At 40.3% G+C, this 27,582-nt stretch overlaps 2 protein-coding genes across 3 annotated transcripts in view; one reads left to right on the top strand and one right to left on the bottom strand.

Moving 5' to 3' along the window:
* Positions 1–27,582, bottom strand: part of LOC309697331 (uncharacterized protein) — a 521,790-nt gene that overhangs the window by 335,584 nt on the left and 158,624 nt on the right. The window lies entirely within an intron of this gene.
* On the top strand, positions 528–12,601 carry LOC309697936 (Krueppel-like factor 15). 2 transcript variants are annotated; one of them, XM_082520161.1, is made up of 4 exons: positions 528–683; positions 1,342–1,450; positions 2,476–4,042; positions 10,831–12,601. In XM_082520161.1, exons 3-4 carry the CDS (start codon positions 2,562–2,564, stop codon positions 11,006–11,008), a joined length of 1,659 nt encoding a protein of 552 aa, XP_082376287.1. In that variant the 5' UTR covers positions 528–683; positions 1,342–1,450; positions 2,476–2,561; the 3' UTR covers positions 11,009–12,601. The 2 variants fall into 2 exon arrangements, with proteins under 2 accessions (XP_082376287.1, XP_082376286.1); XM_082520160.1 differs by lacking the exon at positions 1,342–1,450.

Raw genomic sequence — 27,582 nt, 5'->3', positions numbered from 1 at the left:
TAGCAGCTTTAATACCCTAATTTATGATTTATCATGTGTCAGCCTCAAACACAGTCTCTATGGTAATGTCGTGTAAAAGCTATTTATTTCTACACAATAAGTTATACAGGAAAGAAAATACATGCAGCTCTGACTGAGAATATTATAGACACTTCTTGTTGCAGGGTTTCAGTGAACACACATGGCACACTCCCTGGAAGGGCAATGGAAATATTACCAGTTGCCAAATGCAAATGAAGCACATCAACACAATGTTGAAAATGACTTGCGCCTTCAATAGCCTCAAGAGCAGTTGCTAAGATATGAAAGTGATTTTATGATCGAGCCTCATTGGCACACATGTTCTCTCTTTCCTTTACTCACACTTTCTTTCCACTGACGCCAAGCCCTAGGGCCGGCCTCCCGTCATCGAAGGCCAATTACCGTGCGCCGAGCAGACGAGCCTTCGTGAGCCCTGATTTCACTGGTATAACATGCCGAACTTCGATCACGTGACGGTTAAACGAACCAACGACTACTCTAGAGAGAGAGGGAGAGAGATCTTGTGAGAGCTGTATGAGAGAGAGAGTGTGCGAAGACAGTGCGGTGGAGTTCTATTGCCATTACGCACTATTACGCACGGACTTCCAGGAGAGAAGCGCTCAGCTTTAAAGGAGCGGGGTTTGGATTGCTTGCATATACAGGTGAGTGTGTTGGCGATTTGCTAAAAGATACTTGTTTATATGTGACTGTGTGTCTTCTGTTGATCCGTGTTGTGTGCAGTGAAGCGTGGCTCTGATGAAAGACATGCATGCACGCAAAGCTGTTACCGGATGATACGTAGAAATATTTAGCGAATTGGCGCAGTATTACAAAAAAAGAAAAAAAAGTAATCCCGTGCCTGTGATCGGAGGAGCTGTCAGCCTGCAGCGTTAAACATGCCGTGAATTCCGAAGTAACCTCCACACCTAACTAAGCACGCAGCATGGTTAAGAGCAGGAGAGCACCATGCTGTCAAAATTCTTGTTTGATGTTTAATGGCTGCAGGGTTACTCTAGGGCAGATCGTTTAGACGTGGCCAAACCTATCTCTTCCAAACCCCTTTTTCTCCCCCCTCCCATAAGGTATCACGTAGAAGCAGCAGCTGCAGAACACCAGACCCTCAATGTCATATGATGTTACCTTGTTCTGGCCTGAGATCATACATTAGATAAAAGTTCGTGTGTGTGTGTGTGTGTGTGTGTGTGTGTGTGTGTGTGTGTGTGTGTGTGTGTGTGCATAACAAAAACATTTTTTTGTTTTATTTTTTTTCTTAGGATCTCTGCACTTGAAAACTTTTAAAAAAATTTTATTCTTTTACAGAAGAGGGCGCACTATCATTTTGTCTCTAGTCCCGTTTTCATGCAGCCTTTTGAGGTTTTAAAGGGGGATTTCAGAGTTGCGTTTAATCATCATAAGCCACTCACTGCATGTAAGTGGATTTGTGTCTAGTGTGTTTTTTTTTTTTTTTAATCCACGTAAATGTAGATGTGGTGCATTGTTTTTCTGGCATAAAAATAGGCACTAAATCCCTCACTCTTCCTGCAGTGGCACCGATTGACTCCAAAACTGCAGAAAGCTTTTGGGCTCTAGCTTTACATTACACAGGAAATCATTCCTGCCCGTGGCCATCTCCCTATACAACTCATCCACTTAACACACTGTATACTGCAATAGCTACACCCTTTTGCACACGCTCTTCCTCTTATTCAGCTATTTATCAATAAGTGACTTATATGTATATAAGTCATGTATATATTATATATATTGTGTCTATTTCTTACTTAGTGCATTGTCTGTCTTGTTAATGTTTATACTGGAGCACTGTAACCAAAATAATTTCCCCTAGGGATCAATAAAGTATTCTGATTCTGATTTAATGTCGAATATCTGCCGTATTGAAAATCTTATTGATACAAAATTTCAATTGGTGTCCTCTTTGAGACAAAACCTCTGCAAAGGACCACAGGTAGAAAAACACATTTAATGACCATATGGCTTTAATGTTAGAAGAAACCGGAAACCCAAACTCCACATGGTCAACTTGAAGTCTGAACCAGCAGCTGCAGCATCCACGCTCCCGCACACATGCACAGTCTTTAAATTCCACTTCTTTCACACATGATTGACTTTCCTTTTGAAGTGCCATCAGCTGCAAACCTCTTGAACAGGCAGCAGGTAGAAACCACAAAGAATAGGAGATCATTCTCAGTCTGTTAGTGCTGGTTTACTTATTTGTTATTTTTTCTTGTTAAAAAATTAACCTCATAGACAACATTGCTGTGTTTGTGTCACGCTGGAACTTTTTAGGATTAACCATCACCCAGGAACACAAGCCTGTTAAAAGTTCCATTTCATTAAAATTGAACACAGTCTGAGCAGCTGCCACTAGATGAGGATTGTGGAGAATCTCTTTCAATTTCATACCTAATAAACGTAATCATTTGTGTTTTGTAGGAACAAGAAACACGCTTGAACGTTCACAACAGCCCGATCTTCAGAGCAGAGAGAAGCAAAGCCAGCTGCCATTCATCCGCACAGGAATGGTTGATCACTTACCATTTGGTGAGGAGACCTTCCTGTATTACACCGGCTCCCCAAAGTCTGACTATAGCTGCCTGTATTGCCACACTAATGGTGGCATCATGGTGACTGACGCGTGTACCTACCACCACCACCACCACCTGTACCAAGGAGTGACTCTCTCCTCCTCTCCTCGGCTCTCTGAGGACGACCTCAGTGACTCCTCCAGCCCTCGTTCGTCCCTCTGCTCCAGTCCCGAGTCCTCGTCCCCAGTGTCACGACATGTCCTAAGCTCCAGCTACAAAAGCAGGAGCAGCAGGAGCAGTGGGAGCTGCAGCTCCTCGGGAGGAGAGAGTCAAGACAGCCTGCTAGACCTCCTGCTGTCTCAGGCCTCCCACACCACCTCAAGTTCTAACACCAGCAACAGCAGCAACACTCTTTCATCCTCTCTGTGCCTGTCCTCTCCACCTTCCTCCACATCTTCTTCTCCTACTGTTCCCATTTTACCTACGGGGCTGGCTTGGGAGCAACAGCTGAGTGTTCTGCAGCAGCAGGCCAAAGAGGATTCTTACGAGTTCCCAGTCTTCCTCGATGAGTTGCAGGATCCTGCGGCATTCCTGTTTCAGCCCACTCTAGAGGAGATTGAGGAGTTCCTAGAGGAAAACATGGTTGTGGCAGTAGAAAAAGAAGAGGAAAGGTGCGATGAGATGATGTCCCCAACATCAGAGGATGTAGATGCAGAAAATTCAAGGACATTAGCAGGAGAACTAGTGTCACAGAACTCGGATCAAACTGTGCCTGTGGCTCATTCTCCATTCTCCTCCCACACAGAGACCAAACATGCACCATGTGCATCAGACATGGACAGCTCATCATCATCGGTAGATGCTAGCTGTGTAACTAGCTCTGCCACCAGCCATGCAGAAGGGATCAAACAGGAGGAGTCTGGATCACTGCCTTCCTCATCCGAAAGTTCCAGCTCTGCTTCTCATGTGCCTGTCATCCTACAAATCCAGCCTATACAGATCAAACAAGAACCAAACTCCAGCGCCATTTCAGAATCTGACACACAGAATCCTGAGAAATCCCAGTCCCAACAAACCCTGGCCCCAACTGACATAAAAATAGCTCAGCTCCTGGTTAACATTCAGGGGCAGACTTTTGCCTTAGTGCCTCAGCTGCTTTCTTCAGCTAACGTCGCGAGCTCAAGCAAAGCCGGGATCACCACTTCGTCCAAATTTGTCCGGATCGCGCCGGTGCCCATCGCAGCTAAACCCACAGGGCTTGTGGAAGGTGGGTTAGGTGGCAGTTCGGCTACAGGGGTGCTTTCTGGAGGTCAGAGGTACCAGAAGAATGCAGTCGCAGACCTTATTAAGATGCACAAGTGCTCTTTTCCTGGCTGTAATAAGATGTACTCCAAGAGCAGCCACCTTAAAGCCCATCTGAGGAGGCATACGGGGGAGAAGCCATTTGCCTGCACATGGCCTGGCTGTGGATGGAGGTGAGTGGGACCAAATGTTTTTATAGTAAAGCTGGTATGACTTCAAATGAAGTGAAGAGCAAGCCAGCTTCACATGACACACATTCAGTTGCTTTAGCCTCTTATAACATCCACCAGGTAACCAGCAACCCACCTAGGGTTAAGAGTAGGGAGTGAGTTAGGTCATGCCCCCCCCCCTTTAAAGAATTTTCATCTATTTGGATCACCCAAATGGAAAAGAAATCATGTAATGTCAAAATGAATGTATTAAAGTTCATTTGTAAAATTTCCTATTTAGCATGTGGTTAACCAGTTACATGGTGGATACTAAGAGGTTTAATGTTGCATATAAATCCGTATCTACACTACAGAGATTACAATAACCAGGATTATCGACTTCCACTCTATAGGATACTTGAATACTGTGTACAGACTTTAATGAGGTACCACAGTGCTACACATTAATGTGTCATGTAATGAAGAATACTCTACTGTCAGGTTAATACTGATAAGAAGTGATACTCTAGGAAATGTAATCCATCGAGTGCAGCAGCATTAAGCTGTCTTATTGTCCTTTTTGACTTCTGAAATATGCTAGAAGGGTTTTTTTGCTTCTTGGAGGAAGAGCAAATTGTTCCACATCCTTTATCTGTCTTTGAGGCATCTTTGATGTCCCCACGTCATCTGAAAGAACCAAAGATATCATTTTACAAGAGAGTGAAAACTTTAACAAGGGTATAAATGTATGTTAAATGCACAGAGAGAGGATTCAGGAACCTCTGTTTGATTAGTTTATGGATGGGAGTGAACGGAGGAATGGGTCATTGTCAGGGAAGCTGCACTCAAGGCTTTTTTAGAAGGTTACAATTTGTTCTTTTCTACATGTTGGTTGTATCCCGGCTATCTGTGTGTTTTTCTACCGTGGTAAAATTGCAGATTAGATAGAGTGCCTTTTGAAGCTGTCTGCATGCAGACTTTGTCCCCTGTTAGTTATTCCATTTGTTTGCTCACTGTCTGCAACCACTTTACTCCTGTTCTCGCAGCAGAGCATTAGTGCAGAATCAAGTTTAAAGTTATCAGTGTAGGATACAAGGTAAAAGTCTAATTTGCTGCAAACTGAGTAGCTTTTCCATGTTTAAATCATGGACTAGATTTGAATAAGAAATCCTTACTTGAACTCTTTGATCTTTGGTGCAGTGGTCATTTATTTCAGTCGTTGCCCAAGAGTGTGCATATAGAGCCTTATAGACAAAGGCCAGCCTACATTAGGGCAAGCATTGGTAACATTAAAATAACTCTGCTAAGGATTTGAAGTAAAGGGTAGATTTAAATTTAGGTTAAAGTTAGAGTGAAAAGGTTAATGTGTTTTTGTCATGGAGTGATATGTTGGATATGGTGGTCCAGCTCAGCAGTTGTCCGGTGCAGAGTTACACCTGCAATCAGCACACACTGTGAGGAGGCCGTGCTACAACTATAACCATTAAAAAAACATGTCAGACATTTTTTAACAACATTATGGATGGACAAACATCCAGGTATTTCTATATCAAGTTATTGTGATCTGTCACTTGTTATGTATGTAATGATCTCTTTTTTGGAGTCTAAGACATACTTTTTCCATGTTTTCCATGCTATAGGAACTTGTCCTTTGGTAACCTGTATCATTCCATCAAGCTTGCTGATGAAGGACAGATGAGATGAGTGATACGACTCTCATGTCTTGGCTTTATAGGGAGGTTTTAAGGCATCCAGGGGAAACTTGATGAGGTCACTGGACCCGAGCACTCACTGGAAAGCAACAGTTACAGCTTGTGGATGTTAGTTTTCTGCTTTTTCCTCAGACCAAACAGATGAGATCAAAAGCACTTTTATTAGTAATCTTGAAAAGGTGCACTTGGCTAGCTCTGCCCTCCTTTTCAAATTTTAATGCTAAGCTAAGCTAACTTCTGATCTGAAGCCCAAAATGAATTTGTATCGAGCTTTGTTTTGCTGCATTGCTGTGTTATTGTTATCAGTGGCAGACATATGGACGTAATGCATGTAATCAGTTTGCAGATCACTTGAAACTGGGGATACCAACGTGTTAGTTTTGTAGTTCAAGTAATCGGTTATTTAGTTACTCTTTACAATAATCAATGTGATGCTGTTAAAAATTTCTTCACATTTTTGCTCCTTGTGACTAAAAAGAAAATCTCAGGAATGTTTCCAATCATACTGTTGATTCAGTGAGCGTGATCAGGTGCTAAGACAGCTGAGTGCATGTTAAAGTAGGACATGCAAGCTAAGCACTCACCACGACTATGCTAGTGGCAGTGAGGTCCACCGAAGAGGAGAAAGATGCAGGTGCTACAGCTCAGAAACCAGCTAGGTGTTAGATGGAGTTCTTATTTCAGGGAAATTAATGAGCTTGTTATGTGGTGGAGAAAACTCTGCTGATACTTATTTAAACTTTAGATCTTTTTGTTTGGATTACGAGTGTATTTTGACAGAGTGTGGCAACATTAGCCATGTTTTTCGATTGGTCAGGTGTAATGGTGCACTCGCTTTCATTTATGACTGGATTTAATCTGTATTGTCAGGAAATGCAAACACTGAGTACTACATGTTTCTTTAAGTGATCCTAAATGTTCTTTCAAAACTTCATCTCCAACGTCTTTACGTGACAGCAGCAGCAATTTACTATATTATAAAGTTACCTCTTCCACACTCCTCTCCCTCTGAGTCAGGAAATGGACGTGAAGTAAGAAGTCAGGCTCCCTGTACCCTCTGTAACCTTAGAGTAGATCCATGTGTTGGCTCCTCTGAAGTAGACAGGAGAGGTATTTCATTGGCTGGATTCCCACATATAACTCAGTCAACATTATATTCCTTCCTTTGCCAAACGGTTTTCCTTTTTAAAGCTTTTTGGAATTTTTTTCCCCTCTTGTGACCATCTGGTCACATGTAAACACTTAAATTAGCACATACATACAAGCAACACACGCACACACACCCATACACGCACACAAACATGGAGCATTTTCATCTCCGGCCTGCACTGAGGCTCTCATGTGAGGATAGTGTTGAGAATCTGGGCTGGAACCCAAAGTTTGCTGTAAAAACACTCCAGCGTGTGCGTGCTCGGCATCTGTCATCAGGGCTGTGGCTTGTTGTCTTTGTCAGCTGATGCATTCATCATTACAACAAAACAATGTTGGGTGGTGACGGGGCTGTCACAGTCAAACTTAGCCTCAGATTTGGACACTTAGAGCTCAAAAGAGAGACAAAGGAAAGGAAGAGAGGGTGCTTAGTTTATGATCCATCACTCACGAAGGGTTGTTGATCTGGCGGGGACCACAGTGGATGGAAAGTTGCTGCTATTCAGCTAGATAAAAAGATAATATCTATTTTGCAAAAATCCTTCAGAAGAGTTTCATGGCCTTTGTGTTGGTTAACATGTAGTAGGCATACCTATACCTATATATATGCCAGCATCTGTGTTACTGTTTGTTACCGCCACACCTTTTAGGCTGTTTTCTTTGAATGCTGCTTTGGCGGAAGATCTAAGTTCAGGGACAAGTTAGAACAAGACCTGCGTGTGTTTCCCACAGGGCCCACGCTGTTATGTATACTATGTGTTGTGCAGCTCCACGCCAAGCTGCCCCAAGGACTTGAGGCACAAAAGCCACAATCCTCAGTGAAAAGCACAAACTCACGTAATCAAGAAAATTGCCCCTAATCCCAACCTGTAGCACTTATGAACTCGCTGAACTCACTGAGCTTGAGGACACTCTCTCTCTCTGTCCACAATCTGTGACATGTAAGCTGAGAAAAAGTGACATTGCTAAAATTGTAGACAAAGAACTATAGCAAGAATGGGCATGAGGTGGCGAGAGAGAGAAGGTGGGGTGACAAAAGAGAACAGGCGTTACGCCAAAGAACATACATGTGAGGAGAGTGAGGTTGAGTAATTGCATAACTCCTGCATGAATGTTCTCTTGAAAGATCTTTCTGGCTACAGTACATTATGCTATAGTTCTTATAGGCTCAGCCCAAATTTAGTCGTAGAGTACACATGTATGGGTTCTACCATGCCCAAGCTTGTAGCTGATATAGTAATGCTTTAGGGTTTAATGCTTGCATTCACATCATCCAGCAATTACCAAGAGTGTAGTCGCATAAAGAAGAGAACGTAAAGACATGGATCAGTATTTATTTCTGTTTACTTGACATGTTCTTGAGGTAGGGAGAACTAGGTTAAAAAAAATCCCACTAATCCCTTCAACACAAAGGTAAAAGACTTCAGTAGACAGTCTATCACAAAATTAATGTTATTCAAGGCTCCAATAAGCCATAACTGTCTGTTAACAAAACTGAATGACTGTGTGAAATGTAAAGAGGTACATGAGGGTGTCAAATGAAAAGAAACCTGTCATAGAAGTTTCCATTGGCTCGTTATCCAAACTACAACTCTTTCCTTATTTTTCTCTGCTGTGTCTTCTACTGTAGTTGTGCAACAAACAGATGAGCTTGTTAGCTTTATAAAATGGCATTTTATAACTGCATTCAGGGCTACAAAGAGATGAGCAAATCATCCCTAGCTGTAGTATATACTGTAGTAAACATTGTGTTTGTGTAAGAGAGCTAGAAAGACACCTTTCATTTGCCTCTTTTCTGTCGCTCAGTTAACTTTTCAAACAGCCTGCAACAAAAAGTGTTTTTCACACATTTGGAGAGCTTTGCAACTTGATATCAGTAACTGCGTTTTGTTTTACCTAAAGGTCCTTTGTAACATGGTTAGACAATAACTGGTGAATGTCATAACTTTTAGTGTCAGCCCCATGTGCTGCCCCCAACAGACCATAAAGCAAATAGTTATATGGTGCGGTTTTACTGAATACAGTCACAAAAAAGAAAGTACACCCCAGTATTCACTAGCGTGCACAAACACCTTTAACAGCAATGTATGATAATGTGTGACTTCATCATTATTATTGTTACTGTGGGGGAATCTGGTCTGACTCTTCGTTGCTTCAGTCCATTGAGGTTTGCAGGCGTTCGTTCATGCACAGCTCTCTTAAGGTCAGCATGTCAGTCATGTTGAGATCCACACATGACTGGGCCATTGTAGCACCTTGATTCTTTTCCTTTACAACAAAAGGATCATTGTCCTGATCCATGATCCAGTTTAGGCCAAGCTTTAGCTGTCAGACTGATGGCCTTACATTTGACTCTGGAATACTAGAAGTCCAAACCTCCGGCTCGGCAGTTGGTATGAGCTGTGTTTGCTGAAATGTTGTTTTTCTAGTTGTTTGGTTGCATTTTTTGCATTTTTTTCCAGACACGGTGATGTGCATTATGGCCTGACATCTCCACTGTGGTTTCATCTGTGCAAAGGATATTGTTTCAAAAGTCTTGTGGTTTACTCAAATGCAGCTTTATAGAGAAAAGGCTTTCTCCTGGCAACCTTTCCAATTGTAGTGTCATGAAGTTTAACATTAAACATGCTAACCAAGGCCTGTAAAGTCTGAGCTGTAGCTTTTAGGCTTTTTGCAGGTACTCTGAGCACTGGATGATCTGACCTTGCAGTGAATTTGCTGGGAAGTCCATTCCTGGGAAGATTGGCACCTGTCCTGAATGTTTTCACTTGTGACCAGTCTTTCTCTTTTTAGAGTGGTAGGATTCAGATTGTTTGGAAAATGGCCACAAATGGCCAACACTTTCTAGATTCACTGGCAGCAACAGATGCTTTTTTAAAGATCATTGCAGACAGGTTAGCTAAAACATTTCTCGCTATTGTGTCACCTTGGCACCTGCCTCCTATTTACCATCTTAAAGTCTCTGAAAGCTGTAAGGGTGTACTTGGCAAATATTCTACCTGCTCAGGACAAACATGTTAGCATTGCCACCTTTGAGCATATTGGCTCATTGTGTCTCACATAATAGCTATTATGGCTGCAGACTCTTTTGTTACACTGGGGACTGATTATCTGTACTTTCTGGAGTATTATATGAGATTATGTGGGACTTGCAATAGAGAAAGAGCTCCATATCAACAACATGAGTCGTCTTGTTTTGTTTTAAGATTCTTGCTGTCTCAGATGCCACTGCTTAGCTTTGTAAGCTCTGTCATTTACCTTCTTTTTATGACTGGCCTATTAAAATGATGAATAGGCCAGTTGTGTAATACATGTCTACAGTGGAAATGGTTTGAAATAACTGTGAGTGACATCTTTACATCTCTGAATTATCGCCTTCATGTCTACAGCCTGCCTCTGCTCCTGGAAATGTGCTAGAAAATCAATCTGTGTTGCAGATTGTTCAAATCTTAACAGCTTTACTAATATATACGGAACCAAATCAAGGTATAAAGGCACTGCTCTGTCATCCACTTAACCCTTCACTGACTTGATACCCAAGCTGGCCGAAGCCCATAGAAACCACAGCGGAGCAGGCCAGGAATAGACTGGGTTTGGATTTACAGTGCTCATGTGTTAAGCTAAATATGGGATGGCTCTTTAACTTCAAGTCGCAGGGCAATACTCACATCTATCAGATTACCCTGAAATAAAAAAGGCTGGCATGGCTTTTATATCATTTGGCAGCTTAAAGCGTGACTACATTAGTTTGTTTTTAGTTTGTTTTTAATATATATATATATATATATATATATATAACAATAGCTGTGTACAAACAGATCACATTACTGATAGTAATAATAAAATGGAACATTTGGAAGCACTAATGGGAAATTATTATAGCCAAATGTTTTTAATGTACAGTAAAATTTGATTAATTTGTTAACCACATGCTGGGGTTCCTTCCAACAGGTTTTCTCGATCGGACGAGCTATCCCGACACCGCCGCTCCCACTCAGGAGTGAAACCATACCAGTGTATAGTCTGTGAGAAGAAGTTTGCTCGCAGTGATCACCTGTCGAAACACCTCAAAGTCCACCGCTTTCCACGAAGCAGCAGGACAGGACGCTCTGCAAATGGACCCCTTTGACCCTGCTCTGGCAGCCTGACAGATATGAGGGAAGGGGAGGGAATGTGACGAAAGACAGAGGAGGGTGGTGGGGTGATAGTCCAGATGCCCTTTAAAGGAGTTTGCGCCGGACTCCTTTTTGCCCAAGTGTGTTTATGTTCAAATACGTGTGCGTGACGTACACTCATGGTACTGTGATAATTTATTGGGTGACGAGGAAAAGACTGTAACGAACTAAAACAGAAAACTGTTACTTGACAAAGCACCCTCACAGGTGGAATAAGCTTCTTGTATATTACAACTTTATTCTCAGATATTTTAGCTAACCTAATTTGGAGAAAGATCTGCTATTTTTTACATGTTGGGGTGTGTGTTATTGCTATGTTCAATCAAAAGCCTTATATCAATAAAAGGTATAACACTGGTGGGTTGGCTACTATTTAAAACTAGGGATGCTATAGCGACTAATTTGCTAGTTGTTTAAACAAAAAAAAAAGGAATCAGATTAGCTGACTTGTCTAAAAGGTAGAAAACAATGAAAACTTAATGGACGAGGTTAAACATTGGCTGTATCTAAGAGCTATGTGAAACTTTCAATCGCGTTCCTCCGTGATCAGATTGCATTTTAAATGTCTCTGACATGTGTGGAATTCTGAGCTGTATGTAATGTTGCACACAGATACAATGATTAGTTTGCCATTAGCTTGCATGCTAGCACAGGTGACATACAACCATTCATTTTCTGCGTCAAAATACTGCTGAACCAAGCTGGTTAGTGGTAATCTGCTTACTTTCCATCTTGCTACCAGGTGTACCAGTCTGTGTAACTGACTAATATTTCTGGTGCTGACTAGCAATAGCAGTAGGATTTAAACATCTAGTTGACTAGTCACATGCATCCCTGTTTAAAACCTCCACTTTTTATACTCTTCCTGGAGCCAAATGTTTTGAAAAGTAATACTAGCAAAAACTTACTGCTTAATGGCTTGAATTTCATTTGTTGCATAGCAACAAGGGCTAACTGGGCATACTATTAGGAAGTAATGGGGACTATTAAGGTCTTGGTTTAATTCTTTCTCAGTAGATAAAAAGATACACCAACATTCCATTAGCTTTGAATAAGTCTCTTTGTTGCCTTAGAGTCTGTTTCGACCTCAAACACAAGAACAAAGCTCAAGTTGATGTTGAATTACTGCTCACCAACAAATATCATGTAATTTGCACTGATACACATGACATTTTTGGTTGTCTGCCCATACTGAGAATTCTGAGAATTTTGTGTTATCTTACTGCGGTCTGACTCTTTTTGATTCATCTTGTCAAAAAATTACTTATCGTAATAATTGTAAATTTAATGGCCTTTATTGGATCAAAGCTGATGACCCTAAAGCCAAGCTTTAAAACGCTGTCTTTGTTCATCTCATGAAATGTCACAACTTCTGTTTAATGATTTTGTTATACCATATCAGTTATTACTTAATGTGACTTTCTTTACTTTATGTCACTGCTGTCATATGATACAAGATGGTAAATCTGCTGGCATCAATGTGAATCTTTTGTCTTGCCCCAGATTTTTTGAACATCTGAAATTAAATGAAATCGTTACCTGTCAAATTGAGTTTGTCTATTTGGTAGCCAGTTATTAAGGCTAGCACCAAGGACACCAAAGTAAAAAGATTAAAGATAAGCTATGTTGTTTTTGCTAAAGAACTGGCCAATGCTGTCACATGTTGCAATGACAGGATCACAGTACATATGAAAATTATAAGTACCTTCAATCGTTTATCATAGTGCATAGCGTAAATGATGTACAATTACAAAACAGTAACTAGCATTATAAAATGTTAGCTAACATCAGCTAGTGTTAGCTAACTTGTATTAGCTAATAGTGACCAACTGCAACAGAGGCAAAATACCCAAGTACGTATTGCATTTTTAAAATCAGTGCTTTATCACTGAAGACTTAATTTGTAAGAGAATAAATTGTTAATTAATTAATGTATGAAATATTTTGGATCTTGCTTAAAGAGGCATCAAATAGATATTGTCCTACTTTTCTCCACAGATTAAAACTTAAAAGAGCTCAGTTAACTTTCCATTGAGAGTGGAAAATTAGTGTCATTGCAACATCAAATGCCACATCTAAAGGGAAATCTTCATGAGTAAGTTTTCTTACTTTGGTTGTGCCCAAACATGAATTTACAGCACATTTTTCAGAATATATACCATTTTCAAAAGCATTCAAGAAACACTATTGCTGGTCTTGAACATATCAATTCTTCTAAAAGAGGTATTGTACTGTAAGGAAGCAGTGACTGTTAAGCTTTTTTTTCATATCTCACTTAACTGAGTAGATTGCTTTAATCTCTTATTCTGAATTTCCTTTGAATTAAACCAAATATCATAGGAGGAGCTCAGAGGAAATTTCTGTGCCATAAAGTTGAGAATTATTTGACAAAATTCACAGATTTGAAACAGATTTAAAATGCGGTTTTAAGAAAGACTTTTGTGGTTTTAGAAATTAATGATTTGCTGAAACCTGCAGTGATTGTCAAACCCTTTGTAGTCTTTGGTTTGCCACCAGTGACGCTATATAAAGGAAGTATGTTAACTCAGTCAGCCATTCCTTCCATGCAATTAGAAGAAACACTTTTCTGAAAGAGTGTCGTACGTGATCCCGTGAATGTATGTAAATACTTTATATTCATCTAAAAGAGAATTGAAATATTCTTCTAGTGATTTCTGTGATTGTGAAAGATTTTTAAAACTGTAAAGAAAGTGTACATAACATGATAATTCAAATATATTGTTTTAAAATTAGTTGACTTAGTGTTTGTGAGGTCTGTACACAACACATACAATATACTTATTACATGTTTCATGATGCATTCTTTGTAAGAAGTCAAAAAAATGCATATCAGCAACAGTTTATTTACATGCACTTGGCTTAACATTGAAAATAAAACAAATTGAAATTACACCTGAGTTGGAAATAAAATTGTCCGTGTGTTATGAAACACTGAAGTCATTTTCAGATGTGTTCTGTACATACCTACAACAAAAAAGCTAAAAATGTTATTTTTTGCTTTTGTTCTACAATGTAAAACATTTACAATAAAAAAACAAACAAACACGACTTGCTTTTACTGTTTAAACAGCCAATAAGTGTTTCATTAGATTTTTTTAATATATTGCTTTCCTGATGTTTTTGCTGAGAGACTTTCAGTCACATGATACAGTAAAAAATGTCAGATTTGGGCCACATTATTTGGGAATGACAAAATGAATTTATTTCTGACTGCATGTGTGCATTTATTTTAAGTGCTTTTAAGAGTAAAGAGTAAAAAGTGTTGACACTATCAATATCTATAGTTGTTGTTTAGTTATAAGATTGATATAGTCTCTAGCTAAGGTTTGCTTATGCCATCTAATATTAGCTGTAAGTGATTGGCTTTACCAAACCTAGGCTTGCTGACTTGAGTGAGTTAATTAATTAATTAAATGTCACTGTAGTAAATTACTACTACAATGTCAGAATACAGCAAGATAACTACTTCTAATAGATAGAGCATAATAGACCAATTAAGCATGAGTTAGATTTACAAGAGTGTATAAGTAATCATCTTTAAATGCCCCAGGAATCAAACTACCAATTAATATATAATCTGGTCTTCCTCCTAAGCTACAGTTAACCCTGTTAAATATATCTCATACTTAAAAAGGACAAAGTGTTGCATATTAACAGAAATATTCTGTATATATTGGACAGACCTTGAAAACTCAGTCAAACATGTCTGGCTCTGACCAAACGCACAAAACCACATACATCCAAAAATAGCCAGTGCCCTATATTTGTCTCATACTTTCTTGTGCACATTTCTGTACAATGGTTACACTACAGTACTGATGTATAGAACTTAGATCAACTGTTTTGGTTCCGAATCATTGCGCTCTTCAATTTTTTGTTTTACTGACAACAGGTGATTCACATATAAAAACCTGTGCTAATGTGCCCAAAACCAAATGATAGGTACAGACAGTGAGCTAAGTGTTAAATAAGTGTGAAGTATCTAGCAACTACAAAGCTAATAATTTACAGCGTTATGTTTGCCAAAGTCCATATAAATAAGCAATAGATCGTATGTAACAGATGTATGCATTTTATTTTTTATGCAGATGTGATCTTTACATTCTTTAATTGATTAAGGTGCTTAAGATGCATTTTGCATCACTAATGTTTTGACACAAATACATTTGACTGACAGTTTCTGGCTGTTAATCACCATTTCAGCAATGTAAAATTTGACTGCTTTTGACTGGAGTTATTATGTGTGTGAAATGAGATTTTGTCCCGCTGGCCTCACTGGTTAATCAATCAATCAATCAATCAATCAAGGCTTTATTCGCCACGTGCAGGTTGCCCTGCAGTGAAATAGGACCCCCCCGACCTTACACACACAACACAGACATCACATGGGGATACAGGTCGGAGATCGGTAGCGTTACAGAAAACAAACACTGAAATGTACATTACAATGGGAAAGTACAAGAGGAAAAAAAGAGACCTCTCCTCATGCTGGGCTCCTGGGAGGACAGCATGAGAACAGGAAACAAAAAAACTCCTATGCACAAAAAAGCACATAAATGTCCACAGCACAACATTATGGAACACGTGACAAGCCACAGGTTCGGGTGAGGGGTGAGGAGTAATCCGAAGCAAACACAGCAGCCATCCTGCCCAGCGCTACCATTCCAGCGCGGGCTCAGACCCGCCGTGTTCCCAGGAGGGAACAAGCATCAAAGGCGTTTGGAAAGGGAAGGGGGATGAGTTTGTGCATCAGTGTATATGTATGTGTGTGCGTGTCCAGAGTTCAGCTGAGACAGTGTCCTTCGCCCTGCTAGGCTAAGTAAACAGTCTTCCAGCCAACCCAGGTGGCCTTGCATGAAATGGGAAGGAACAGACTAAACACAGTCGTTATCAGGGTGTTTTTGTTCAGCTCCAGCCTTTGCGACCGCAGCTGGCGCCGAAAGGGTATCCGCATGAAGTGATGGTGCTTTTTACTTTAGTGCGAACAGCTCATATGAATTTCAAAGCAGTTCTAACAGTCCAACACTGGTCTCTCAATCTCCCGTTGGAGAGCCGTAAGCTTCTCCATGATGTTATCAAACTTGCGCTCTGTGATATTGTCATTCTTGTGCTCAAAGAGCCGATTCTGAGAACTCACGACCACAGTGAGCCTCCCCAACATGTCATCCAATTTGCGCTCAGAGATGTTATTCCGAGTGAGCCCTTCTGAGATAAGATAAGATAAGATAGAACTTTATTAATCCCTCGGGTGGGTTCCTCTGGGAAATTCGATTTCCAAAAAAGCACAGCACCGACAGAAGTTACAGAGTTATACACACACACATATATATAAATACAGAGACAATATAAATAAAATATACGAAGGGGATAAATAGAATAAATAGGAATAAAAATAAAAATACAAGTGAATTGCACATTTCAAGTATTGAGTCTATTGCACTGTTGACTATTTACAAAAGTATTGCACAAAAGGTATTGCACAGTGAGGTGCAGAGGCACTACAGCTTAGTTGTTCCCTCCTTTGTCCTCCTGTTTCCCCTCCCTCTCCCCTCCAGAGAGGAGTTAAACAGTCTGATGGCGTGTGGGACAAAGGAGTTTTTAAGTCTGTTAGTTCTTGTCTTTGGGAGAAGCAACCTGTCACTGAACAGACTCTTCTGGTTGTTAATGGCCGTGTGCAGAGGATGCCTGGCATTGTCCATAATGTCCATCAGTTTCTTTAATGTCCTTTTCTCTGCCACTGTCACCAGAGTGTCCAGCTTCATGCCGACCACAGAGCTAGCCCTCCTGATCAGTTTCTCCAGCCTGGATGAGTCCTTCTTTGCTGTGCTGCTCCCCCAGCACACCACAGCATAGAAAAGTACTCCAGCAACCACCGACTGGTAAAACATCCTCAGGAGCTTCCTGCAGATGTTAAAAGACCTCAGCCTCCTGAGGAAGTACAGTCGGCTTTGGGCTTTTTTATACAGGTGCTCTGTGTTGCATGACCAGTCCAGTTTATTGTCCACCCACAGCCCGAGGTACTTGTACTTGTTGACCACCTCCACCCCCTCCCCCTCTATCTGAACCGGCAGTGGACCTGCTCTAGACCTCCCGAAGTCCACAACCAGTTCCTTAGTCTTTGAGGTGTTGAGTTGCAGGTGGTTTGTGTGACTCCATGCGACAAAGTTCCTCACCAGACTTCTGTACTCCTCTTCCTGATCATCCCAGATACACCCCATGATGGCTGTGTCGTCTGCAAACTTCTGAATGTGGCATAATTCAGAGTTGTAGCAGAAGTCAGAGGTGTACAGGGTGAAGAGAAGAGGGGACAGCACAGTTCCCTGTGGTGCTCCTGTGCTGCTGACCACTGTGTCAGACGTGATGTCCTTCAGCCTGACGTACTGTGGTCTGTCGGTGAGGTAGTCGGAGATCCAAGCCACCAGGCAGGGGTCCACCTCCATCCTGTTCAGTTTTTCTTGAAGCATACAGGGCCGGATGGTATTAAAGGCACTGGAAAAGTCAAGAAACAGGATCCTGTAATCCACATTGCGCTCAGAGGTCTTATTCTGAGTATTCACGGCAGCCGTAAGCCTCTCCAAGATCTTATCCGTGCTGCACTCAATGATCCCATTTTGAGAAACTCATGCCTCGTCCCATCGTTTCAGTCCCAGCGTGCAGCCTTGTGGGGGTTTGAACAGCTAGTTCCGCTTTCTTAATTCTTCGATAAGTCGGGGCCAAGCCAGCTCCGATCAGCAAGAACCCTGTTACCATGGTTCCGAATAGGTAGATATCTTCAGCACTCAGGCTCACCCAAGCCCAAACTTCTCGTTGAGAAAGGGGTGTCAATTGCATTTAGGGACCAGTTGATCAAATCCATAATTCCTCTTTTAGGTTTTAGAGAACAGACTGTGAAAGAGTGTTCCAGGGAAAAGTAATACAAAAAACACGAGACTAGACAAGGACATAAGAGGCTAAGCAGGGAAGCTAAGGGAGAGGAGGAGAGGAGAAAAGTGCAACCGCCTCCGTCAAGAGCAAGAGCAGTTATGGTTATGGTTATCTATATCAAATTAGCAGGCTAATGTCATAATAAAATGTGTTCTGTTTGCACCTTTTTGCTCAGAACATTGTTGAGCTGCTGTGAAGCTCAAATATTATACTCTATTTCCTTTTTTTTTTTTACCTCTGTACACGTCTCTCCCTTACTGTCTGGAAAGTGCGAGACTGCTACAAGTCTTTTTTGTTTTCAAAAGTCAAAATAGAATCCCACATAGCCAGGATAAAATTCACAAACGTTTAATGACATGCCTTAACATCGTTTCAAGTGCTATATAAGGGTAACTTATTCACATATATAGTTTATAGACATGTTTTTTAACCACATGTAGCTCAGAAAGAGAGATCCAAGAAAGAAAAAAAAGAGAAGCTTCCCGGAAAGTTGCGTAAAAAACCTAAAGCTGGGAGACGTGAGGTATGTCAGTTTAAGATTTGTACCACATGGCAAATTTTCATGGAAATTATACCCCCATCCACTGCTGTTATAGCCAGAGCCTTTCCTTTACTCCCTACCACATAACCCCCCCTGTTTTTCACAACACTTTATAGAATAGATGTTTTCTGGCATGTTTGCTGAGTCACTGTGTAAAAGCGGAGATATAGGTGCTAAAAAAAAGGTAGCAAAACAAGCTGTGTCTGTGTCTTGTCTGTTCTAGATATAGATCGCGTTGATTTATGAGCTAGCGCAGTCTCTGAGGCATTCTGGGATGCAGCAGGAGGATTTAATTCAACACATCTGGAGCTGAACTAGACCCTGGCTGCTCGTCTGAGATTTAGCACTGAGGCTCCTTTTTCTGTTGATGGCTCCAACATTTTTCTGAAAGAAGAGAAAAAAATTGAAGGTTAGTTAAGTTACTGCATGTCAGGTATACTGAACCATATACAGCTAAGGCTGATTGCTTTAAAATGTTACTCTGAGCATGTAACTAAAGAAAAAGATGAATACAGTGTATGGTATTAAAACAGCACATACAAGCAGAGTAAAAACACACAGCTGCACTCGATTGTGGACTCTGAGAATTTGGATTTCTTACATTTACTGAATGTAGCTTTCTTCAAGGGTTCCCCATTATTAACTCGTTTTAGACACAAATCACTTCAGAGCTCAGATGAGCAAAGGAAGGAACTTAAACGAGTGAGTTTACAAAGAAAGCGGACCAGGCAGTCAGTGAAGATGACCAAGGCTCATCCCATATGAAATCAATCAAATCTGGAAAATATTTCCACATGATTCCTCTCAGCATAAGCTTTTAGGCGCAATAAATTTACTACAGCTAATTAAGCCATGTCGAATTTGAAAGAATACTAATGAAAATCCATTAATAAAAGAACATTTGCCTAGTTAAAGACCCTCAAATATTCTAAATTATATGAGTCCACATGTGTGAGTTGAAATGTTGTGCTTTGTCATTCTTTTTTTCCCACAGGACTTAGCCACATGAAAATTTCAGGGCTGAAAATCAAATTTAAGCACAATTTCTAAAGAGCAACAGGAATGCAGCCTTGTGGTTGAGTCCCTTTCATAAAACCTTATAGCCCAGATTAACCCTTTGAACCTCAGACCGCCTTTAGGTTTCCATTTCCTTCAATTACAGGCTTATGCATGTCATATATTGTTATTATCCGCACAAGCTGGACTACTTGGAAATTCATATTTTAGTTTTCCAGCTGCTATCAATATGCATGAGATGCTCTGAGTAAAGTCAACAAACGTACAAATAAATTATTCACAGATTGGCTCACTGCATTTTCCATTATGGTACTTTCATTTGTGATTCATGTGTACAGTTAGCACCATATACACAACATGTGTAGTCTCTGAGTTAGCTGAGGGGCACACATTAGCTACTTCCACTCCTGTTTGTGTTGTAGTCATGGAAGTACCAACAAAGTGAAGAAAAACTACATTTGATGTTGCATGATCTGAATGAGTGTCCTCTTTATGGCTGGTGTGGTTTGTTTATTGGGCTGTTCTGGTCCAGTACAGCAGACAATTGGTAGTAGAGGGTTGTCAGCTCATCTAGTGGTCTGGTCTAGTCTATGAGCAAGCTAGTCCATGTACTCAGTCCATTAAATTATTTCCACTTTGCTATCTGTTAGTTTGCATATTCAGCACCCCCATCATCCACTCAGTCATGCACTGCATCCAGTGCCGATCATGCTGACCGACTTGTCCCCTATGTTTCATTATATGTCACTTTTAATAAATTACATGTGTTTACAGTAAATTTCCTGCAAGGGCACATTCCTCGATCCAGATTATGGAAAAATAACATGACAACAAGAGCTGTGTGCTCTTATTGTCATCACACAGAGCCAACAGTAGAAAAACTGTTTGACTCATAAGGGTTGCTTGTACATAGTTGACCTGATTTTTATAACCTTTGGCCATGTTTAATGAATTGGACATGCATAAACCATTTGAACAATATTTATGTGGTAGCAAATAAAATAATATTGTCTTAAATATGTCAGTCAAATCTACATTGTTGACCTTTTGCAAATTATTACAGCTTAGTTTACAGTGAAACATTTATCACTGGTGTTGGAACTGGTTTGGCGATCATTTGTTTTGGTGACATCTTTGTTACTGGGACACCTTTTGGCATGGGCCATGCGGCAGTGCATTATCGGGCACATCCCAAATAGAAAGAGATTCAAACTAAACCACAGGTAAAGATTAAATAGTGCCTCTGGATGGTTTAAGTCTGCAGTCCACAACCTTTTTTGTGCCACGGGCCGGTTTATGTCTGACCGGCCTTTAAGGTGTCGCGGATAAGTACAAAAAAATAAAACCAGTACCAAAAAAAAAGAAGATTTATTCATAACACAGGGGAAAAGACCCAGGAAAACTGAGTTAACGATAAAAACGATTAAAAAAATAATGATAAAAACCCTGAAAACCATAAATTTCACACCCGAGCTTCAACTTTCACGGCCCGGTACCAAATGGGTCTTTGGCCCGGGGGTTGGGGACCACTGGTTTAAGTGATCAGCTGACTGAACAATGGTTTACACTCATCCTAAAACTGAATATGTGGCTGGTGCATCTGGTTGCTGAATACTCAGCTATCTCTGCTTAGACAGTGTAAAAACCCAACCAGGAGAGCTGACACAACAGCCAATATTTCACTAGCATCCATCATGGCCTGAGACGCACAACTGTAATAACCAACCGTCTGGCAAATGCTGCTGCTAGGTTTCTCACAGGCACCTGAAAAGGAGATCATATTACATCTTTTAGCTTCTCCTCATTGGTTGCCAGTGAGGCTTAGAATTAAAGTGGATCCTCCTGTTTGGTGTTGCTCCTTCTTACATCTCTAATGTCTTACACCCCTACTTGGCTTCCAAGTCAGCTGATCGGACTCTTTTGACTGTGCCCCACTCTAGATTTATACTCAGACGAGATGTGAATTCTCTGTCACCGCCCTCACAGTCTAACTTGAGTTTTCTTTTTTTTAAACTAGACTTAAAATTAGCTTTTATCTGATCTATTCTTTTGTTTACTGTTATCAATTCTGTCTTCTGAACAGCACCTTTGTCATAGTGAGTTGTTTTTAAATGCACTTTATAAATACATTTCAGTTGAATTGAGTTAAATTGTACAAGCTAAGCCAGATTTATGGTCCAGCAGAGGTAGTCCTGCAGTGAGTTCTGTTGCCAGATAGGTTCAGTGTTCCAAGTATGTAGTAAAACCAGTTTTTAAGCCACTCTCGCAAGTGTTTTTGGTCAGTTAGCCAGTTGGATCTAAATACTGATAGTATCAATACAGATGGTGGTACTGGCATCAGATCAGCACTAGCACTATAGTTCCCCTAAGTTCGGTATGTAGCTCACTGAATTGTGTTAAAGAATGCTTCTGGAAATGGTTTTTAGTCTTTATGTTGAATATTACCTCTATTTTATTGACCCAAAGTGCTTTAGAGATCCAGGCACTCCAAAAGCAAAAACCCAAAATACATGGAAAGCTGAAAAGTGTGTTTTGGTGTGTTAGATAATTATTGTGGAATGTGATCACAATACAGTAGTGGTCATCTAAATGTGTTTAAATTGTGAACTCTGCTGTCACTCACTGTTCTATTGTGGCCCACTTGCCAACCAATCAGCAGATGCTTACATCATCCACATGCAGCAATGGGAAGTCAGGATCTTGGAGGACTCAATGGGAGCACGTCTGTGGTCAGTGAAAACTCCTCTCCCAGATCTCTGTCCGACCGTAATTGTGTTTGCAGACAGACACGTTTGCCTGATCATAAATCCTTCGTTAGCTGTAACAGTATCTTGGGATGGAATCATGGCTTTGTATTCTGCCCCCTCGTGGACGGAAATTGATGCTGCATTAATGTCTAATAAATTTTTTACATTTATATTTTTAATAATTGAAGTAAGGATGAAAATGTAATAATAACTTAGCATTGTGTTTAATTTTTTGGTAAGCATCAGTTGATTAAAATAAAGACTATTTTACAGTATAAATGCATTCATCAAAAAAAAGTTTGCCAGCGATTGTGTGTTTGTGTCACACTGTCTCATCATGTTGAGGGAGCTTGTGAAATAGATACTGTACACACATCTGAAGGTCAGAGGCAAGTTACCCCACAGCAAACTACAGCCCATGTGCTGATTTGACATGTGGGATCAGATGATAACTGTTATGCAACTGTGTACGACTCTGCCAAGTTCAGGCCCAGTGTATGGACTAAATAAAACACTAATAAAACAGAGCAGCACGTGTCACATGCATGTTGCAATATCAGTGAAATCTGATTCTCATCAAACTGTACGTGTCTTCATTCATGGCAACAGTGGAGACTCACTTGCAGGTTGCGTTTCTTAGTGTCGTAGTGGATTTATTTAAGAGCCTTTAGAAGTTGTGCTAACTTTCTCTTGATTTCCTGATCACGGTGAATTATTGTGTTTGTGTTGGATCTTTTTGATCATGTAGAACATTCTTTGTGATGCAGCTGTCCAGTTTGGAACAAATTATTTCTCCACGCCCTTACTCCTCATTTCCTTGACAGTAGTATGCTCAAAACTGTAGCTTTGCATGCGATGTTACACATATTTAGTCATGCTGAAGTGCTAGTATGGTGCTATATCAGTCAGTCCAACACTTTGATCCAAACTGAAGCATATCAACAACTTTTGAATGGTTTAATGGAAAGTCATGGTCCAGCCAACTCATTTTTGATGTAAATCCAATAATTATCTAATGGCTCAGTCACAGTAGAGAAAAAAATAGGATAGCAATCAGTGGTTTCTCATTGATTGTGCTGAATTGTTTTGCTGTTGGAGACCGCAAATAGCTGTGTCACCTGACAGCCTCTTTCAATCACAAGGCGGTTGCACAGGTTGCCTGGTGGAAGGCATTCTCTCTCCAAACAGTTGGGGTTTAACTCAGACTGCTCGCAGTTGGAATGGCACTGATGAGGGAAACTCATCTGCATCAGTCATGAGTCTCTTTGCATTACAGGACTTGACATAACATTTTGCAGTCAAACTGCTAAATGCATGAGGTTCTGGCTGGACTCTGAAAGTAAGTAGTTAATGTGATCTTAGTTCTGTTTAATTGGTGAAAACACACAACAGCACACATACAAACACAAAATGACCCTAAATGGATCCCAAAGTACCAGCAGTTTATTGCACTATTCTACAACAATGGGAGAAGTACAGTCAGTACGTACTGACGTGTACACTTTGTAGAAAAGAGGTACACACAGACAGGTCACTAAGTGTGTGACAGATGCACACATATGCAGGAGTGGAGAATCTTTTACATGTTAATAGTAATTTGGTTATTCATAGGGTACAAAGAAAACCCCCACAGGACACAAAATACCATCCTAAGTATTGAAGCAAGCAGCAGTCAGGAATCTGAGTGCTTTTTTAAATCACAACTGACTTCAGGTCTGCCATTCCCTTTTCATGAAGAAGATGACTATGTGTATATGTGCCCAGGTATTGCTGGCATTTATACAGATCATCCTAACACAGCAGTCAGCACCTCGTCACTATCTTTTACACCAAAGGAAAGATTTACTGCACACGGGTTTGACTCCGGTGGTAATACACACCCTTTTATTCACATATTTTGGACTAATTTGAGGTAAGTCATTTCAGCATGGAGCCTGACATGGCTTATCAAGAATTATGGGTTTGTTTGTGTACATAATGATCAAAAACATCAAAAACATACCACTGTGTTAAAGCACTGCACTTCATGCAGTAAAGACATGGAAATTTCCTGAGGGTAGAGTGTTCCAATTATTTCTGGAGCCACACAAACATAAGGAATCCATGAATGTTTCAAAGAAAACAACATTTCATGTCCAGCAGTAGCATCAACGCCATTGTGCCCTTTGTGCAGCAATATCTCGGTCACACTGCTACCTATAAATCAACAACACGTGTCTTTATGGCTCGATGGTGCTAGAGATGAAATAATGCTTTTGAGAATCATTACTACACTTTAGCATCAAAGCATTCTAGTTAAAGCACTCTTTTGTTTGTTTAACCTTTATTTAAATCATAATTTAGCTTTATTGTTCCTGGAGAAAACATAAAACTGCACTAATAAGGACCTTGGCTGAATCCATGAGTCTCTTTCTGTAAGATAAGGCTGTGAGCACTAACCACTGAGGTACTGTCCTACTTGACTTCCATCAGGAGAACCAGGACATTTTTTTGTGACCTGAGGGTCCTCATGCCCTGTGTTGCTATAATATGACTGCTCAGCACTCAAGTTGAGCAGTGATATTGCAGCAAACAAGCGTGAGTTGGCAGTCCTGTCAGAAACCACACATCGGGCAGGGTTCTCAGGTCTCTATCACAGCTGTAGATGATACGCTCATGCTGCACTGTTCATGGGCAGTTTGGTCTCACAACAGTTTATGAAACACCAAGTTCTTCTTTTAAATGTGAGTGAACAGGAATTTGTTAGTAATTGATTGCAATAACAAATATATCTCATGTCCAACCAACTGTTTTCTTTACAAAAAGCAGGGAGTTGTCAACATAGCAACCAAGAAAACCAAGTTTTAAAAGATATGACAACCACTGGATTTTAACCCAAGCCATGCGAAGTGTCTAAACCTAACCTGGTAGTTTTTAATGTTTAAACCTAATCACAGTAAAATTTTGTAGTTGTTAAGAACATATTTTAAAATCATGCAAATGATGTATGACAAAAGCAGTGACATGTATGATATGAACCTGGGTCTCTGGTGTTGGAGTCAAGATGGCCTGCCTCTCCTCTACAACATTTTACGTGCCTTTTATTGAGTAATAATAATAAAAGGTAATAATAATAATGATAAGTGTATGACAGCATCCAGGTTTGCGCTTATGCTATGCTTTGATTCATACTCCTAGATGTGAGGTGCATCCATAGCTTTGGCTAAACCCAAGGATCTGTTAGGTCCCATTAGTCCCACATTATTTGCATCTGTATTCTGATTACTTTCTTCCCTGGTGGACGTAGTGGATACATTTCAGCTGTACAAGTGCCACTACATACAAGTGACATACTGGGATCAATTCAATTTAATTCCATTTTTTTATACAGCGCCAATTCACAACTGCAGTCACACAATACAATTTGACAGCCTACAATAATATATACAGAGAAAAACCTAACAATCATATGACCCCCTATGAGCAAGCACTTTGGCGACATTAGGAAGGAAAAAACTCCCTTTTAACAGGAAGAAACCTCCGGCAGAACCAGGCTCAGGGAGGGTCGGCTATCTGTCGCAACCGGTTGGGGCAAGAGAATGAAGACATCATGTGACATCATGATAATAACATGTGTAGAATGTTAAATAAACCTTTTTGACTCTGATGAAGGCCACAAGCCGAAACATGTTGCTCAGTCAATAAAGTTGTTCCTCTTCCTCTTAAGTGTTGCTGGAGTCCCTGCATTGTGATTTTTTTCATCCTCTCCACGCACCTTGGAAGCACGTGAAGTTGTGCCAGAAAAATGTTTGCTGTGAAATAAACCTTTTTGTACAGGTTTTGTAGCGTTATGGATACAGAGGGGAAACACACATATGGCATTTGAGTATGAGTGATAAAATATTCTCATTTAAAATAGTGTCCAAAAAGTCCATACTAAATGATATTATCAAAGTGATATTATTGCTCATAATACTAATATTGAGAAACTCTGTTAATGTTAGCCTGCAGTGAGTGACATGGCATGGAGTGAAGTTCCCAGCATGAATTATTATTTCCATCCAGCTCTGAGTGTCTGTGCCTAATTTACATAGAAAGGGAGGAGAGGATGTTATCTTTTTCCTCAGATCTCATTTTCATTTTCTTTCTTCTCATCATGCTGTAATTCTCTGGGCTTGACAAAGAAGTTAAAAAAAATGAAAAAAAAAGTCTGTGCAAACGCTTGTTTTGTCCTGCTGATCCAACACAGAAGTAGCTGAACATTGACACCACTTTCTTCTCAGAGTTGACCGACACTCACAGACTGGAAGAGAAGTGAAGTCAATGAAATTTCATTGAAAAGTAGTAGAACAGAAGTGCAAAAGGAGTGGGCTGTCACTGGCATTCAACATGGTTGGCAAACCAAGGAGCTCGCACACATCCGTTTGGCCTTTTTTTCTTTTTAGGATTATATGTGTTTGGATGTATATAATATATGTTGTAAACCTTTCAGGAAGAGTCATCGGCAAAGATCAACCCCGATCTACTAGATGGTAAACTAGTAGCATCAAATCAAAGCATAAAAATTAGCATCATATTGTGTAGAGACAGTGTACCACTGTCTCTACACAATATGATGCTAATTTTTAGAGACAATACCTGTCACAATCTCTTTATATTTTATTCTCCTTCTTTTTCCTATCTGTCAACATCAGCATATGTTTTATATTGTGGGCATTTGTAGTGACTCAGAGTGAAGGCAGAGTAGAGGGGAGAAACCAGCCATTTTTCCCTCTGCCCTTCCTTTCCTATGTCTCTCTTTGCCAGTTTGTTCTGCTCCATTAAAATCACCACTTGCTGTCAAAGAGTTGGGCAAAGGGCCAAAAAGGCCAGGGGCTCATGAGGTTGGGATTGGAGCGTGACAGCCAGACCCAGGCGAAAGACTTTCAAAGCATTTTTAACTGGTGTTGCATATTATGGTGGCATCACTGCTGAGCATAAATTGTAGTTTCGAAAGCTAACACAAAGCTATTTATCCGCTTGGCAACTGGGAAAAGAAAATATGAAAATCTTTGGAAAGGAAATTTATGAATTTCTAAATAAATATTGCACATGTCAGAAAATAATTAGTGAAAACATGTGAACGACTGGAAATGATGTAGGGCCAGCGAGCAAATTTTCCTCATTTCTGTGTTTAGGATTATTTGGGAGGGCCAGAAGTCATGGTAAATGGTAAATGGCCTGTATTTATATAGCGCTTTTCTAGTCCCTAAGGACCCCAAAGCGCTTTACATATCCAGTCATCCACCCATTCACACAC

The sequence above is a fragment of the Aulonocara stuartgranti genome (genome assembly GCF_965226115.1).
Source record: "Aulonocara stuartgranti genome assembly, chromosome: 20".
NCBI classification, from domain to species: domain Eukaryota; kingdom Metazoa; phylum Chordata; class Actinopteri; order Cichliformes; family Cichlidae; genus Aulonocara; species Aulonocara stuartgranti.
Note: the sequence above shows the minus strand (reverse complement) of the source record. Positions and strands in the feature narration are given on the sequence as shown.

What these genes read in the sequence shown, in the direction of transcription:
- LOC309697936 (XM_082520160.1), top strand. Translation starts at nt 2,562, where the DNA reads ATGGTTGATCACTTACCATTTGGTGAGGAGACCTTCCTGTATTACACC. An exon ending in TGGCCTGGCTGTGGATGGAG is followed by an intron (nt 4,043 to 10,830) that starts GTGAGTGGGACC and finishes TCCTTCCAACAG; the next exon opens with GTTTTCTCGATCGGACGAGC.